Source organism: Micromesistius poutassou (assembly GCF_964030765.1).
Source record: "Micromesistius poutassou genome assembly, contig: SCAFFOLD_5240, whole genome shotgun sequence".
In the NCBI taxonomy this organism is placed as follows: domain Eukaryota; kingdom Metazoa; phylum Chordata; class Actinopteri; order Gadiformes; family Gadidae; genus Micromesistius; species Micromesistius poutassou.
The window spans coordinates 2,034-17,127 of NW_028177333.1; the positions used below are offsets into that span (position 1 = coordinate 2,034).

General features: G+C 47.0%; 1 protein-coding gene across 2 annotated transcripts; it reads left to right on the forward strand.

The window, feature by feature from the left end:
• The first annotated feature begins 1,119 nt into the window (after positions 1-1,119).
• On the forward strand, positions 1,120-13,232 carry LOC311376238 (E3 ubiquitin-protein ligase RNF220-like). 2 transcript variants are annotated; one of them, XM_084491095.1, is made up of 7 exons: positions 1,120-1,321; positions 1,473-1,515; positions 2,909-2,955; positions 3,731-3,854; positions 11,630-11,822; positions 12,359-12,414; positions 12,618-13,232. In XM_084491095.1, the coding sequence occupies exons 1-7, from the start codon at positions 1,271-1,273 to the stop codon at positions 12,743-12,745; spliced, it is 642 nt and encodes a 213-aa protein (XP_084347221.1). In that variant the 5' UTR covers positions 1,120-1,270; the 3' UTR covers positions 12,746-13,232. The 2 variants fall into 2 exon arrangements, with proteins under 2 accessions (XP_084347221.1, XP_084347220.1); XM_084491094.1 differs by having other exon boundaries at positions 2,909-3,033; positions 12,618-13,229.
• The last annotated feature ends 1,862 nt before the right edge of the window (positions 13,233-15,094 follow it).

Genomic DNA, 15,094 nt, shown 5'->3' on the forward strand with positions numbered 1-15,094 from the left:
GGATAGAAATATTATCCAGTTCTTACAAAAAGTTGGTTTCCTGGGGGGCCGAATGGTTTAACACTGTGATGTATGAAGAGGGGGTTAAGTGGGTGTGTGCCCCCCCCCACCCCACCTCTTACACACCATAAAATATCACAACTATTAGCTCCTTGCGGACCAGCATTGGCCGTACCGTGCACACGCCCATGACGCCGGGTCTCTAAGCCCTTATGGCGGTAAAGTAGATCTTCTCATTAAGTGAAACTGCTGAAATATCCTTATTTTATACAAATGATTAAGTCAATGGCGCTCACTTATACCCACCACCCATGGAATTGCAATACACATACGCAACACTTTTTCTCACCTCTCTTCCCTCACTCATTCCTCGTCTCTTTTCACACCACTTCCACTCTCTCTCTCTCTCTCTCTCTCTCTCTCTCTCTCTCTCCCCCCTCTCTCTCCCTCCTTATCCATTTCAATCTAATTTCTCAATCTCTTGCTATCCTTTTATTTTCTCACACTCTCCATCGTGGCTCTCCAAACCACCTGACCTGTCGGTTGCCTCTTGGCGAGTGTGTGCGTGCGGTAATGGCGTGTGCGTGCCGTAATAGCGTCGGGAAGGAGAATAGGGCGGCTAATTCCAGAGTCCGTAGTTATTATTATGAGTGTGGGGGTTGGGGGTGAGGGGGAGGAGTGAACCAAGTGCCCACTCGCTGTTGCCGTGTCAACGAGAGGGCACCTGTAAAATGCATTGAGATCCCTCCCCACACACACGCACTCACACAGAACAATACTTACTATTTTAAATACAGTAGAAAAAGGTATCAAATAATGACCATGTTAGTTATTTACCCCTATATTAATATATAGGCTATATCGTTTTTTTTGTATATTAATATTCTAATACATAGACAATGTAGGTTTCTTAATTTACTGAAATATATTACATGAAAAAGAATTGTATTAAGAACAGTACAACTATTTTTAACTCCTTTAATGAGTCGCCGTAGACAGACGACTCACGTAACGTGTTGCTGCCCCCTAGCGACGGAATATAAGAATAACACTTGACTCGACCTGAACATCCTCCAGCGAAGTCACATGATCAAAACAAGCCAACATGGCGTCTGACAATGTTGTATATGCCGACCGAAGCGCCACTTAAAATCCTTTACCATCCGTTTAAAATTATACTCTCAACATTATATTTAAAGTGGTGTACAACTTCGCCCGCCGTTCATGGCAAGTTTTCTCTAGTGCGTTTTAGCGGCATAAAATGTTTTAAATGAAACTTGACAGCTCTGTTATGGAGGAGGTCGAGGGCAAGAAAAGACATGTAGGTTTTTGTTTACTTCTCTGGCCATGATATCCCTGCAGCATCCAATGCAATCTTACCTTAAAAAGCTGCATATCACCATATCACTGTTTTATATCGATTGAGCCACATCTAATGTTCATGTTTTCTCTTTCCTTTCTCTGTATTGCAGACGTTTTTACGAGTGCGGGCTAATAGGCAAACAAGACTGAATGGTATGTATATACATCCTATATTACACCCTCATTCATAATCTAAACTTTTAATGTATTTTTCTTTTCAATGTCATTAAACCACATCACAACGAAAAGTGTCTTTCATGTCCCAATAGTCTTTATGCTGTTGTTATTACACATTCAATTAATCACAGATCCTATTGATAAAACGTACATTTATTGAGAAAAAATACATTTCTAAACGGTTTTAAAAAGTGCTTTGAGAACGAAAATAATAAATACCTATTATGTTAAGTAAATACTTAGAAATACTACAGAATTAGACAAATACTAGTAATTGTTTTGAGCTTTCTTTTTAACAAAATTATTTTTGTTAAATTAAAATAGGGCTAGATTCATTTCTGTGTTATTATAAATTGTTGATGCACTGCAAGATTGAGCCTGTTCGCATGACTAGATTGAATAGTAGTGATTCAATAGTAACTATTTGTGTCCATAATTACAGTACCCATATGTTGCAGTAAATGGATACACCCAACTAGATAGTCTTTTATAATTCATCCTGACCCATTTGTTGTTTCTACTCAAAAGTGAAAACAAATAAGAAGCTAATGAGAAACCAGTGAGGAATATGACTTGGAATGCTCTTGTCTCTCAGCCACTACCCTCATAACACTCTAGGTTTCAGCCCCAGTATTTACCAGGGGGCCATGAACGACTTTGTTTAAACAAAGTCTTCAACCTTTTAGCATTAGTAGCCTCTCTCTCACGCTCTCACTCTCTTCTGCTCTCGTTCTCCCCCCTTCTCTCTCTCTCTCTCTCTCTCGCCTTGTCTTTTCCCGTGGCGGTGTGTTGCCCCTCTACCCCCCTCCTCCTGGGGGTTCCACTATGCCATCTAAAGTTAATGTTCCTGCACCGCCGCGCTATTAGCATTTAGCAAACCCCACAGAGGAATCAGGGTTTAACAGCCTAATCTGTTCTATGCTGTTAAATCTCTAATTTGAAATATAAATATATATATATATATATATATATATATATATATATATATATATATATATATATAGATAGATATATATGTGTGTATATTTGTATAGTGGAGGGAGGGATGGGGATGGAGGTAGAAGGAGACGGCTAGATTTGTGGGTAACGTGATGTATTGAATCGACGGACGGAGGGAGGAATAAGGAGTAATGAACAGGAAGGAAGTAGGAGAGTTTAAGAGTAGAGCGAGAGAGGTGGGGGAGATGCTAGGTGAGGGTGGAGAACCGTACGCGTGTCGACATACGCTTTCTTCAACATAACCCGAAACACGTATACGTTCTGTTATCAGAATCGGACTCACTTAATTCACTGCATATACATGTTTTTATGAAACTGTACGGGGTGCTGGTGCTAACCATGTGTCTCTCCCCTCTTTCTCTCCCTCCAGCCCGTATAGGAAAGATGAAGAGGAGGAAGCCAGAGGAAGGGGGACAGGTATGTCCGCTGTGCAGCGTGCCGTTGGCTGGGAGCGAGGAGGAGATGAGTAGACATGTGGAACAATGCCTTATCCAGGTAGCCCACGTTCAAGCACAAGCACCCCTCCTCTTTCTCTTTATTCCAACCTATCGCCGTCCTCTACCAGTCCAGACAGCCTCTCAGCACTTCACTCTCTCCGGACGGATTCCGACCAATCACCTCTTTTCTTGTAGAAGTCGACCAATGGCATGCGTAGAATAAACCACTTTACCCCTCTGTACCTCCTGTATAGATTTGAACTGGTGGCGACTGTGGTGTTTGTAGATGGGATAATCACTGTTTTTCAGTGGGGGGAATTTGCACTAATTGCGATTGATTAGCTGGTGGACAACTGTCTGTTATTCTAGTAGCCAATCAACACACATCACTGTTAGTGTGTTACTGTTTTAATGAATTTAATAATCTCCCTCTTTCCTATCATATTCTGATCTGTAGAGTCACTAACCAGCACTAGACCAACCGAACACTTACCAAACACAACACATTTATTTGTTGGCAGTTATAACAGTTGTGATTGGACAAAACATTGTGAGAGTGAACCCCATACATTATTGATATAATATAAGGCATTATATATTCAAGTATAAATATCAATTCATAGCATTATTTTTGTAGTCTTAAATTGATCTGTTAAAAACATGTTGCGTAACAGATCAACTGTGTCGTTATAGTGGTTGTGGCGTTCTATGACGTCACCTGTATTGACCTGCGGCGTGTTGTGTTGTGACATCAGCGCGAGGGCGCGTTCGGCGACGACGACTCTGCCGATGGCGAGAATGGGCGGGGCTTCGAGGAATACGAGTGGGCGGGGCAAAAGAGGATCCGAGCCACCGCACTGCTGGAGGGAGGCTTCAGAGGTACGTACGCACGCACACACACGCACACACACACACACACACACACACACACACACACACACACACACACACACACACACACACACACACACACACACACACACACACACACACACACACACAAAATTAGTTCTGTGTGGTTAGCCTGTGGATGCTAATAAAACAGGGGAATGTTATCAGGTTGAAGAGATTGCCTATAAAGATAAAGGCCACCGTCGTGGTGATGATGATGATGGCAATGACCCTTCAAGCTGTGTGCTCAGCTCCATCTCTCCCTCCACCCACCCCCGTTCTCCCTCCATCCACCCCCTCTCTCTCTCTTTGTCCTTCCATTTGGCTCCTTCAGTGTTGTTATCTGGCCTTGGTTCTGTCCTGTCGCAGGAGCGTTAGCGCTCCTGAAGCAGGGCTGATGGCAACTGGGGGAGCCGTAATGGTTCCTGCCGGCTCTGGTGACCACCGGAGATGCCCCCCCCCCACCCCCCACCCCTCCTCCTCCAGCCAGGCCAAGGAAAACACATTTAGTTGGGCGATTGACCTGCCGTGTGTTTGTGCGAGTGCGACAGTTTGCGTGTGTGCGTGCGTGTATGTGTGTTGGTCCGTGTGTGTAGGACCACATTGGCCCTGCAATGCAATTATAGAACTGGACCAAGGAGTAGGCCACAAGGGACCACAGAGACTGCCCTCTTGACACACACACACATTCCAGACACACTCCTACATGTACACCACACACACACACACAACAAATTACCCCCTACATCATGAATGTGGATCTCTCAGATCTTTCCTCTCTGATTCATAATTCATTCAAACATTTTCAGCTTCCAATATAAAGGTTGTACGGCCTGTGTCGTTTTGGTGCTCTCAGCTTATTAAGAATTGTACAAATACTATAAAAGATAAAGTAGAATTAAACCACAAAATAAACAAGAGACATATTCAACATCTTTCCTAGGTCACACTTTTAGTCTCCATTGAGTTACTTTGAAGTGTGTGTGTGTGTGTGTGTGTGTGTGTGTGCTTTCACGACGTGTGAGGATGAAATTGTAAGAGCCTCCCCTTTTTCACAGTTCCTACTCCACTTTTATCCCTCCGTCTCTCTCCTCCTCCATCCCTGTTCGATCTGTTTAAACACACACACACACACACACACACACACACACACAGTTAGATTCACCTACCCCCTGCCCAACCCCATTTAACACACACACACACACACACACACACACCTCTCTGTCACAGGAGCAGAGGAGGCAGATCAATGTTGAAATCCCAACTAAAGCTCAGACAAACAGCAGTAGCAGGTGGGGCGAACGAGGGAGTGACAGTCCTCTCTTTCTGTCCCTCATTGAGCCTGTGTTTAGTGTTGAGTGTTTAAGGGGGTGGACAGGACCCTTCTGCTGTTCTCTAATGGGCTGCTGTGTGATGTGACACGGACCACAGAGGTGCCCCCAAGGAGACAACACAGGAGAGACCCCCCCCCCTCACACACACACACACACACACGTGTAGGTCCACTCAGAAGGTGGATTTTCCTCCTTAAAAGATCCTGTGGTTCAAAAACACGCACACGCACACACGCACACACACGGCTGAAGCCAGCTGGGTCTCCCTTGAGCTGAGGGATGCGGGGCGGGGAGGGGGGGGGTCTGCGTGTGTGTGTGTGGTGTGTGAGGGCCGTGGGGGGGGGGTGGTCTTCGGGCAGGATAAAGCAGGGTCTATCTCTGTGAAGCGCCAGCAGCCTCTCTTTGAGAACCCGGAAGAAAGCCAGCTGCTAGACATAGGAGGCGGACCCCCCCCCACCATCCAAAGACAGGAGCAGACAGCCTGGGGAGGGGAGTGGAAATCGAACAAGCTCAGGTTGTGATTCAACTTCAACATGCTTCTGTGTGTGTGTGTGAGAGAGAGAGGAGGGGGAGAGGGTTGAGGGGGGAGAGTGAGTGAGACACTTCCCTGTATCTCTCCAGCTTACTGGGCTTCAAAGAGCCATTTTGGCAGAAGCTGAGACATCTTTCCCGTGTGTGTGTGCGCGGCTGTGCCTGTGCCTTCTTGCAATGCCGGAGGTAGAAGTTGCCTATCTATTAGTACAGAACATCACAGGTTCCCCCCATAACTTCTACACTTTCACTCTTTAAAGGAATAGTTCACCGATTCAGAACCGGTGTTCTATCATTATAAAATCGCTATAATATAAAAAAAAGTGTGTTTCTTCCCTCAGTCTAACCCAGGCCTCCAGTCGCCCAGCTGTCCTGATTACATTTCTCCTGAGATGACGTCAAATGACGCATTTGACATCATCTCAGTAGAACTTTGCTTGCCTGCTAGAAGGGCCGAGGACTACAAACCACTAGTTCCGCAAATTTGTAAGCCCACCAATAAGGAATGAGAGGGGCAGGAGCTCGCGTACGAGATGTAAACGCAATGTCCGCCATGTTTCTTCACCGCTTAGCTAGGGAACTAGACCGACACAAACCTCCGACCATGGCAGAAGAAAATTTGCAATGGGAAACAGCCAAAGTGGATTTTGAAAATATATCGTTGGATTCGGACATTCAGGGCCATTTGTACGAGCCACACTACAGCCAGGAAGAATTGAGACAAATGGAGGAGGAGGCTGCAGCTGAACAAGCCTTGCCTGTTGCGGACGAGGAGCCGGAGCGCGCCGGAGTGAACTGCTCGGTTCGCCTATGGACACTAACACCCGTTCCATCCCCATGGAACATGGGTACTTGAGCAGTGCACTGTGAAAGACCTCCAGCGGCCCTGTATGCAATAAAATAAAGGGAAAAGAATATGAAAATGAAAACATGATCATTAGGGAGTGATTTTGTAAAGTATTCAAGCTATTATTGTGTACTTTGTAAACAGAAATATAGTAGTATATTAGGACAGTCTTACCTGTAGGCGAGTGCGTTTTGCTGAGGGAGGCGCATTAGAAGCGCAGGCCTGTTCGTCATCTGGGAACGGGCCCACAGCGAAGACGGACGGAACAGCAGTTTGTTTTAGAGCGTGCCTCATCATGCCGAAAAGATTTCTATCATAATCCTCCAGTTTGAAATAGAGACTGCATATCGTTTTACCTTTAATCATTTTAATACTGGCGTCTTCTCCATTTGTGGGGTTGTTTATCGCCCGCAGCCATCGTTTGCAACGCTCACTGTCTCTCACTGGCAAAACGTGAAAACTTACTTTCTGTCCCTTCCAAGACTTTTCGGTGCAACCGGGTACCAAACAACTATTGGGCATTTTTGCGTTTGAAAAAACGAGAGCAGAAGTCTAAACTAGTCAACATATCACGGGGATATGTTTACACAAAGTGTGCGTGCGGCTGCGACCACTCGTGCATGACATGTGGTCCTCCCCCCCTCCAAACCGAAACAGGCGGGCGGGGCAGCGAGCGCAATGCATCGTGGTAGTTGGAGGATGAGAGACAGAGAGAGACAGACCATAAAAACACTCTTTCTGCCTTTTCTCAGGCTAGGATGAACCGATTTAAATTTTTTTTGCACATTTATAATACATAGAATTATTTACTTTATATAATTATTAACCTTCATATGTCCACCGGTGAACTAGTTCTTTAACAAAGTTGGCAAGTATTGCTTTATTCATTGCTTTATTATTTTTTTCCTTTTCTTTTTTAAACCTGTCCGCTTTTTTAGTCGTCATAGAAACGTCATGGCAGAATGTCACGTCTTCTGCTTTCATTGGGAGGAAACTCGCCTGGGCTTCATGTCATCTTGGCGTGAATTATTTTCACTGCGAGATAAGGACCCCACACGCCATCTACAGACAGGCAGCCGGCCGGACGGATCTCAACGCTTCATCATGTCTGACCATCAGTGAGTGTAGCGATTGGAAGACAGACTCACAGACAGATCTCCGCTCAGGATAACAGCGCAGGGGGTGGGGGGGGGGGGCCTTAAGAGATGGAGAGGGGGACAAGGGAGAGGAAGAGGGATTAATGCTGAAGATGGCCTGAAGGAAAGAGCAGATGTTGAGAGGGGGCTGCTTTGAAAAAGGACTTCAAAGATGGCCGTCTCATCTCTTTGTGTCTCCCCATCTCTGACCTGTAAATGGCACAACGATAGCGCCACAACCTTTGCCATTCCTCGCCCCCCTCCTGCCTCTCTCTCTCTCTCTCTCCCTCTCCGCGAGCGGTCACGATAATTGCTATGGCAACGGGGTGTCACCTGAGGCCGCCCGATTGGGTCGATCTGGGCTCCCAAGGCTCTCTGACGTGTCCTTTGATCGCCCCCCCCCCCCCCCCCCTCCCTCTCTCTCTCTCTTTAAATCACTTGGGGGTAACCACAGCGACACGTATGTAGATTGGAAGTGCCCCGTGTTAATGTCAGGAAGCGTGTTACCTGGCAGAGGGAACACGTGTAGTTGGCGTGTCGAGAGTCAACGATATGCATGAGGTGGCTTTAGAAATCAGCGTGTGTGTGTGTGTGCGCGTGCTCACTCTTGTATTGATTGCCCCTTGTCTTATTAAGGTGCAGGCAACACAGGCAGTGGAAAGGGGGGAGCTGATGTGTGTATCTGTAATTAAGGGGCACCCTAGGCGGACATTTTGTGTGTTCCATTGTCGTTATAACCTTGGGTGACACTGTACAGAGAAAAACTAGTTTTTCTTTTGCTTTTGGCCAATTGTTCTTTGGCTGCCGGGTGTTAAATGTAATGTTGTTTTTTTGTGCTCAATTTTCTATGTATAACTGTTCAATCGTAACTTACCAGTGAGAAACAAACAATAAATGGGGATATGGTGCCTTTTATTTAATAGTAAATAATTACTCTATGGCAAGACAAGGGGACAAAAAGAGTTTAAACAGTGGACAGTCCTTTTGATAAAAGCAGTAGAATTGAGTAAATAACAGTGGTGAGATGGAGGGAAGAATCTCGACAGAAGGAAGAGGGGAGAAAAGGAGAGGAGGAATCCAAGGGTTAAATAAGCTTAAAAGAGGGAATGGGTGGAGGAACGGGAAGAGGATGGTTGTTTGTGTGTGTCAGTGTCTGTGTGGGGCCTTCTGTCAGTGTGTGTGTGTGTGTGTGGCAGTATGCACTGTGAGTGAAAGGCAGTTAAAGTGACTCTGACCTTTCGCCAGCTAGATTAGATTGGCCTGCCAACACTGCTTAGAGGGACAGATAGTCGCACGGCATGTGCACTAGCGTGTGCACAAGCACACACACACACACACCGGAGAGAAAGACCAAGTGTGTGCGTGTGCACACGGACGACCACACGCCTCTAAGACCACGTAAGACATATCTACCCATCAGGTGATCCGAGTGGACCGTAGCAACTGTCACTTCTCCGATTTCCACTGTCCAATTCACGTCTCAAACCTTTCGTTTGTTGCTTGGTTTTCCAGGCCGTAGACTTGTGTCCGTTTACCAGTTTACACTCAATAATAAAAGCTGTTCATTAGGCATTAGGTACGACATTGATTTGATAATAATTTTTTAATTGACCCTTTGAACCTTCTGTGCACGATCCAAGATTTATTTCCTGTCCGTAGCAATAGTCCGAAAGTTAAATTCCACTTGCTGTTGTCACCAAGCGGCCACAGGATCCATATTTCGATCCATTGATTTGATTACCAACGATCTCCTCCTCTCTCCACCTCGGAGCCAGCGCTCCCTCTCGCTCCCCCTCCCTCTCACATTAGCGTGCGGGTTGTCTCGAACCGCCCATTTGCCGCTTGGCTGATGAAACGCTCTGCAATTCACAGCCCGTCACTCTCGGGTCTTCCAGCTCCTCCCAACCATAGTGCATTGTGGGTAGCACACCCCCTAATCTGAGCATATAGTTGCATTAGCACTCGAGACTAAAGCTCAACATTGTATAATTGAATTCCATCTGTACTAGGAGTACAGTTATTATATTACAAATATATATATTATTATATACAAAACGATCATGTCTGTGTTACTATATATAGAAAATAAGTTATCGTAGCAAAAGCAACTCTAATAATTCACCCATAGGCTGGAATATGCTCCCTCTACTTAAAATATGTATAATATAGCAGGTGTATGTTAACGCCACAGTGATTATTATAAGTAGAGGAACCACAATACACCAATATTCTGGATTCTGCGCTCTACTTATGACATTTTTGTAATAAAGAAGGTCTGTTAACGACATGGAGATATTAAAAAGCAGAAGGGAGCATGATCCACCAATATGCTGGAATATGCTCCCTCTGCTATATATTCTATCTCTTTGGCTCGTCACACACATACGGCCTTAATACTGCCCTCTGGGCGATACTTGCCGTTTACCGCGGGCCGCTGTGGGGCTCGGGTTTATGTTACGAGCCGCGGCCCTCGCTGCCACCGCCACCGGGACCAAATAAAAGGTAAAGGGCCCTTTTTTATTGGATCGCTAAAAACCAGGGGCCTGTTGGAAATGGGGCCCCGACATTAGTGGCGTATTACAACCGCACCGCTATCCTTTTTTATAGTAACGCCTGTCAGACTCTCTCTCTCTCTCTCTGTCCCTGTCTCTCTCTCTGTCTCTGTGTCTCTCTCTCTCTCTCTCTCTCTGTACATCTCTCTCTCTGTACATCTCTCTCTCTCTGTGCATCTCTCTCTCTCTGCATCTCTCTCTCTCCATTTGCACTATTACGGATTCTTCCGGAGAGGGGGATGAATTGCATGGTCAGAACAGGTAGAAGGAGAGGAGGAGGGATCTGGAACACAGGCGCGTGGTTGATGTTCTAGCATGAAGCGCAGCATGTACCATGGCATGTAGCGCAGCGCTGTGCTTGTTTCATTTTTAGTGTGTGGGGGGGGTCGCTCACTGTAGACGTGAACGTTGGAGGAATGTTGGGGACAGGTGTGAATTTCATGGCTGTCAGGTTTTTCAAGGCTATGACTACAGCAAAACGCACACACGAACATGCACCTCTTTGTGTGACTGAATAGACAAGTAGACACAGAAAAAAAAATCTGTTACCTACACATGGTTGGACAGACAGGGAGTAAGTGATGGAGACACACACACACACACACTCTAAGACGTGGAGTAAGTGACAGAAGGACAGACAGTTGCACAAACACGGACGAGAGATAGACGATGCCTTCAAACACACACACACACACACACACACACACACACACACACACAGGTTGGTGTTGCTAAGTGGAGCTGAAAGGGGCAGTCAGGCAGCGGTAAGAGTTTGTCTGGGCGTTCATCTCAGGGTTTATGGAAGTGCCACACACACACACACACACACACACACACACACACACACACACACTCAGGCGCACACATGCACAGAGCGAAGATGGATGGCTCACCTGTCCATCTTCATCAGGTCGCCTCTACCCTCCCTACTCACCCCCCCCTCCCCCTCCTTCTCTGCTCACTCCATCCCTCCACACACACCTTTCTTCTCTTGTCTTCCTTTACTGCAGTTTGAACTTTTTTATACTATTATTCCATCGGTGATCGAACAATGAAAGAGCTACAATCAATTAATATCAACAATATAAACAATTGGTTAATGTGCGGGGTAAAACGTCTCAAATGGCGCTTGGTTGAACTGAATTTGTTACATTCTACACACAGGAAAAAACATGTGGAAAATCACAACAATTCAATGTTGGGTTACGTCATAAAAAAATGTACGATGACTTATTGTCCTAAATGACTGCAATATATAAAAATGTTTGTTCTAACCAATTGCTTTCTCCTCTCTCTCTCTCTCTCTCGCTCTCGCTCTCGCTCTCTCTCTCTCCTGCTCTCTCGCTGCCTCTCTCGCCCTCAGGAACGGGCTTCGTGGTGTGCGGCACCAAGGAGAGTGCGGCGGACAGCGACGGCGACCTGGACGTGGACGGAGACGACACGCTGGAGTACGGCAAGGCCCAGTACACCGAGGCCGACGTCATCCCCTGCTCCGGGGCCGGCGAGGACCAGGGCGAGGCCCGCGAGAGGGAGGCGCTCCGGGGCGCCGTGCTCAAGTACGTCCATGGTCTAGCCTAGCCTAGCCTAGCCTAGCGTAGCGTGCTCAAGTATGTCCATGGTGTAGCCTAGCCTAGCCTAGCGTAGCGTGCTCAAGTACGTCCATGGTGTAGCCTAGTGTAGCGTAGTGTGCTCAAGTACGTCCATGGTGTAGCCTAGCGTAGTGTAGCGTAGTGTGCTCAAGTACGTCCATGGTGTAGCCTAGCGTAGCATAGCGTGCTCAAGTACGTCCATGCTGTAGCCTAGCCTAGCGTAGCATAGCATGCTCAAGTACATCCATGGTGTAGCCTTGCGTAGCATGCTAAAGTCCGTCTATATTTAAAGATTTGAATTTGATGACGCCATGATATGCATTTCTTGTACATTCTTGTGATTACATTTTTTACTTTATCCTCGTGTGTCCTTAATGTGTTAACATGTACAGACAGCCGAAAGCTTCGCCCTGACATAACTGACATAGAATCAGATCAACCGAGGGGTTCTGGGAGGTGCAGTCTTTAATCCCTAACCTTTGTGTCCTCTCTGAATGGAGCAGCGGTGGGATGCCTACCGCCAGAATAACGCCAGAGTTCTCCAAATGGGCCAGCGATGGTGAGTCATAGCACACACATGGAGACCCGAGCAAACGTAATAAATGTAAGAGTGGTGCGGGTTCAAAGTTTTGTGGAATTTTTTTCCAAATGTCTTCCTGCACTATTTTCACTATTTTTGCCTATTTTCCGGCAGTTGAGAAACACAAAAAATTGTGCGAGATGTGAATGTCCCTCAAACCCCCATTCTCCTCGTGTCTCCAGAGATGCCATCGACGAGCAACGGTGAGAGCAGCAAGCCGGACCCCAACACACCCTCCTCTTCCTCCTGCTCCTCTTCCTCGTCCTCCTCCGTGCCGCGAACCTGTAAAAACAGCGAGATCGAAAAGTAGGTTGAAAGCGCACGCACGCACGCACACGCACGCACGCACACACGCACACACAGTGGGAGAGAAAATCACTCTCGCCACTCTATAACCACATCAGACCACACACACGGATACAGATACACACTCACACACGTGCACGGACAAACAGCCAAACCCTATGACTTTCTGATGAGTTTTCTTACTAGTGGGAGAGTTGCCTTCTGGAGAGGTCATAAATGATGCATTTAGTCAGGTGTGTGTGTGTGTGTGTGTGTGTGTGTGACAAGACAGGGTGGGTCTCTCTTGGTATTGATCTTCTCTGCAGTTGTCGTCTGTCTGAGCTGAGAGCTGGCTTGGAATCCTTAATTGGGACGCACGCACACACACACACACACACCCGGTGAATGCATACACGCACATACACACTGAATGAAACATCACACAGAGGCAATGTTCAAATAAGAATCCTCAGAAAGCCAGACAGGCCCTACAAGTGCTGGCAGCCTAGCACACAGTGAGGAAGGCTAGTATAGAAAAATATTTAAGTAATTTAAGTTGACCGGAGACAGCAGTTGATTGTCGAATGAATAGAAAAGTGTACTCTAGTTTCACAGTGAGTATTTTCATCGATCAACACGGCATTATTTAGTACAAATATTAGTAAGTGTATAAGTAATGAATGTTACCCAACATCAATAATTAAATACTAAGTTGAGCTGCCTTACTTACTTACTGCCTTAGAGCCACCCATTCAAATCCTTCTCCCAGAACGTTGTATTTCCCATCAACAACGAAAGCCTCAGTGCTCTCTCCTACACGTACCCCCCCCGCCCCCCGGCTCCACCACCACGGAGACGTCCATCACATCCCCTCAGGCCTAACGCCCGGAGCCCGTCCGTCCGTCCCCCTCTCCCTGATCGCTGGAGAAAGAGTGGTGCTACAAATCTGGAGCTAAACGCCGCCGCCTGCTGAGGCATGGCCAGAGAGGCAGGGCCGCTCAGAGCGACGGGCGTCAGGGGCCCCCCCCAGGTCGACTGCTGATATGAGGGCCCATTATTCAAGCCAGGGGCCCGGATTAAACCATGTTTAGGGGCCCCGCTGGCCTATTTGTCACACTCATATATGCGCGCACACACACTTGGAAGTCACACAAACCGACGCACACACACACACACTTGGCTGGACGGATCGTTCGACACGAATACGTACACGCACACAAAACTCAAAAATGTCTCACACACGCACACACCCCTAGACAGATCGTCACACAGACACGCACGCTTGATGCACACACTCAAAAGTCTCACACACAATCAGAAACTCTCTCACACACTTACTAGCCGAGACCGATTATCACACACACACACACACACACACACACACAGGCTCATGTAGACAAATCATCTCCCACACACGCACACTTTCTCTCCGTACACAAATACACATGGAGCTGCATATGCAGACACTTTCGCCATTCCATTAGAGGGAAGTGTGTGTGTGTGTGTGTGTGTGTGTGTGTGTGTGTGTGTGTGTGTGTGTGTGTGTGTGTGTGTGTGTGTGTGTGTGTGTGTGTGTGTGTGTGTGTGTGTGTGTGTGTGTGTGTGTGTGTGTGTGTGTAAAGGCCAGCACTCCCTAATTCCCCTCATTTCCATGTGCTCATTCATATTCTGCCCAGAGAAAACAATCTCTCACACACATGCACACCTTGTCCCCTGCATGGGTAATGGGGGTCAGAGCACCGGTGGAGACGGGCGAGAGAGATAGGAGGAGAGCCGCAGAACGACGGGGCGAGAGAGAGGGAGAGAATTTGGGTGTGCGGGGTGACAAAAAAAAGGAATTTGGTTGATTGCTTGCTTCTGCATGTCTGGCGTATTCCCCCTGTCCTTTTGCCCCTGTTCAATTACTCCACACACACGCACGCACGCACGCACACACACACACAAACACATACACGCTCACACACGCAAACAAACACACACACACACACACACAGACACAGACACACTCCTGCATACACACACACACACACTCTTGCATGCAGACACAGACCTGCTACTCTTGTCTAACAAAGTGGGGTCAGGGGTTTTCTCCCGTGCCGTAAGATATTTTTGGTGGGGGCCTCGGATCAACCTGGCCTCGTTGCAGGACCCCGGAGAGGACATAGCAGAAAGTGTACCTCTGCATCTTATTCGGTCCCTCAAGTCAGTTGCTCGGGCTAAGCTCTACCGCTGAGGATAATGGCATCGGAGCGTTGCTTTAACAAATCATGCTCAACGCTTCTGTCATTGTTACCTTCTTACCTTCTTTTTTTCTTTCTTGCTTGCTTTCTTTCTTTCTGTCTTTGTCCTCCCCACCATTTTGCGAAGCCTGCTC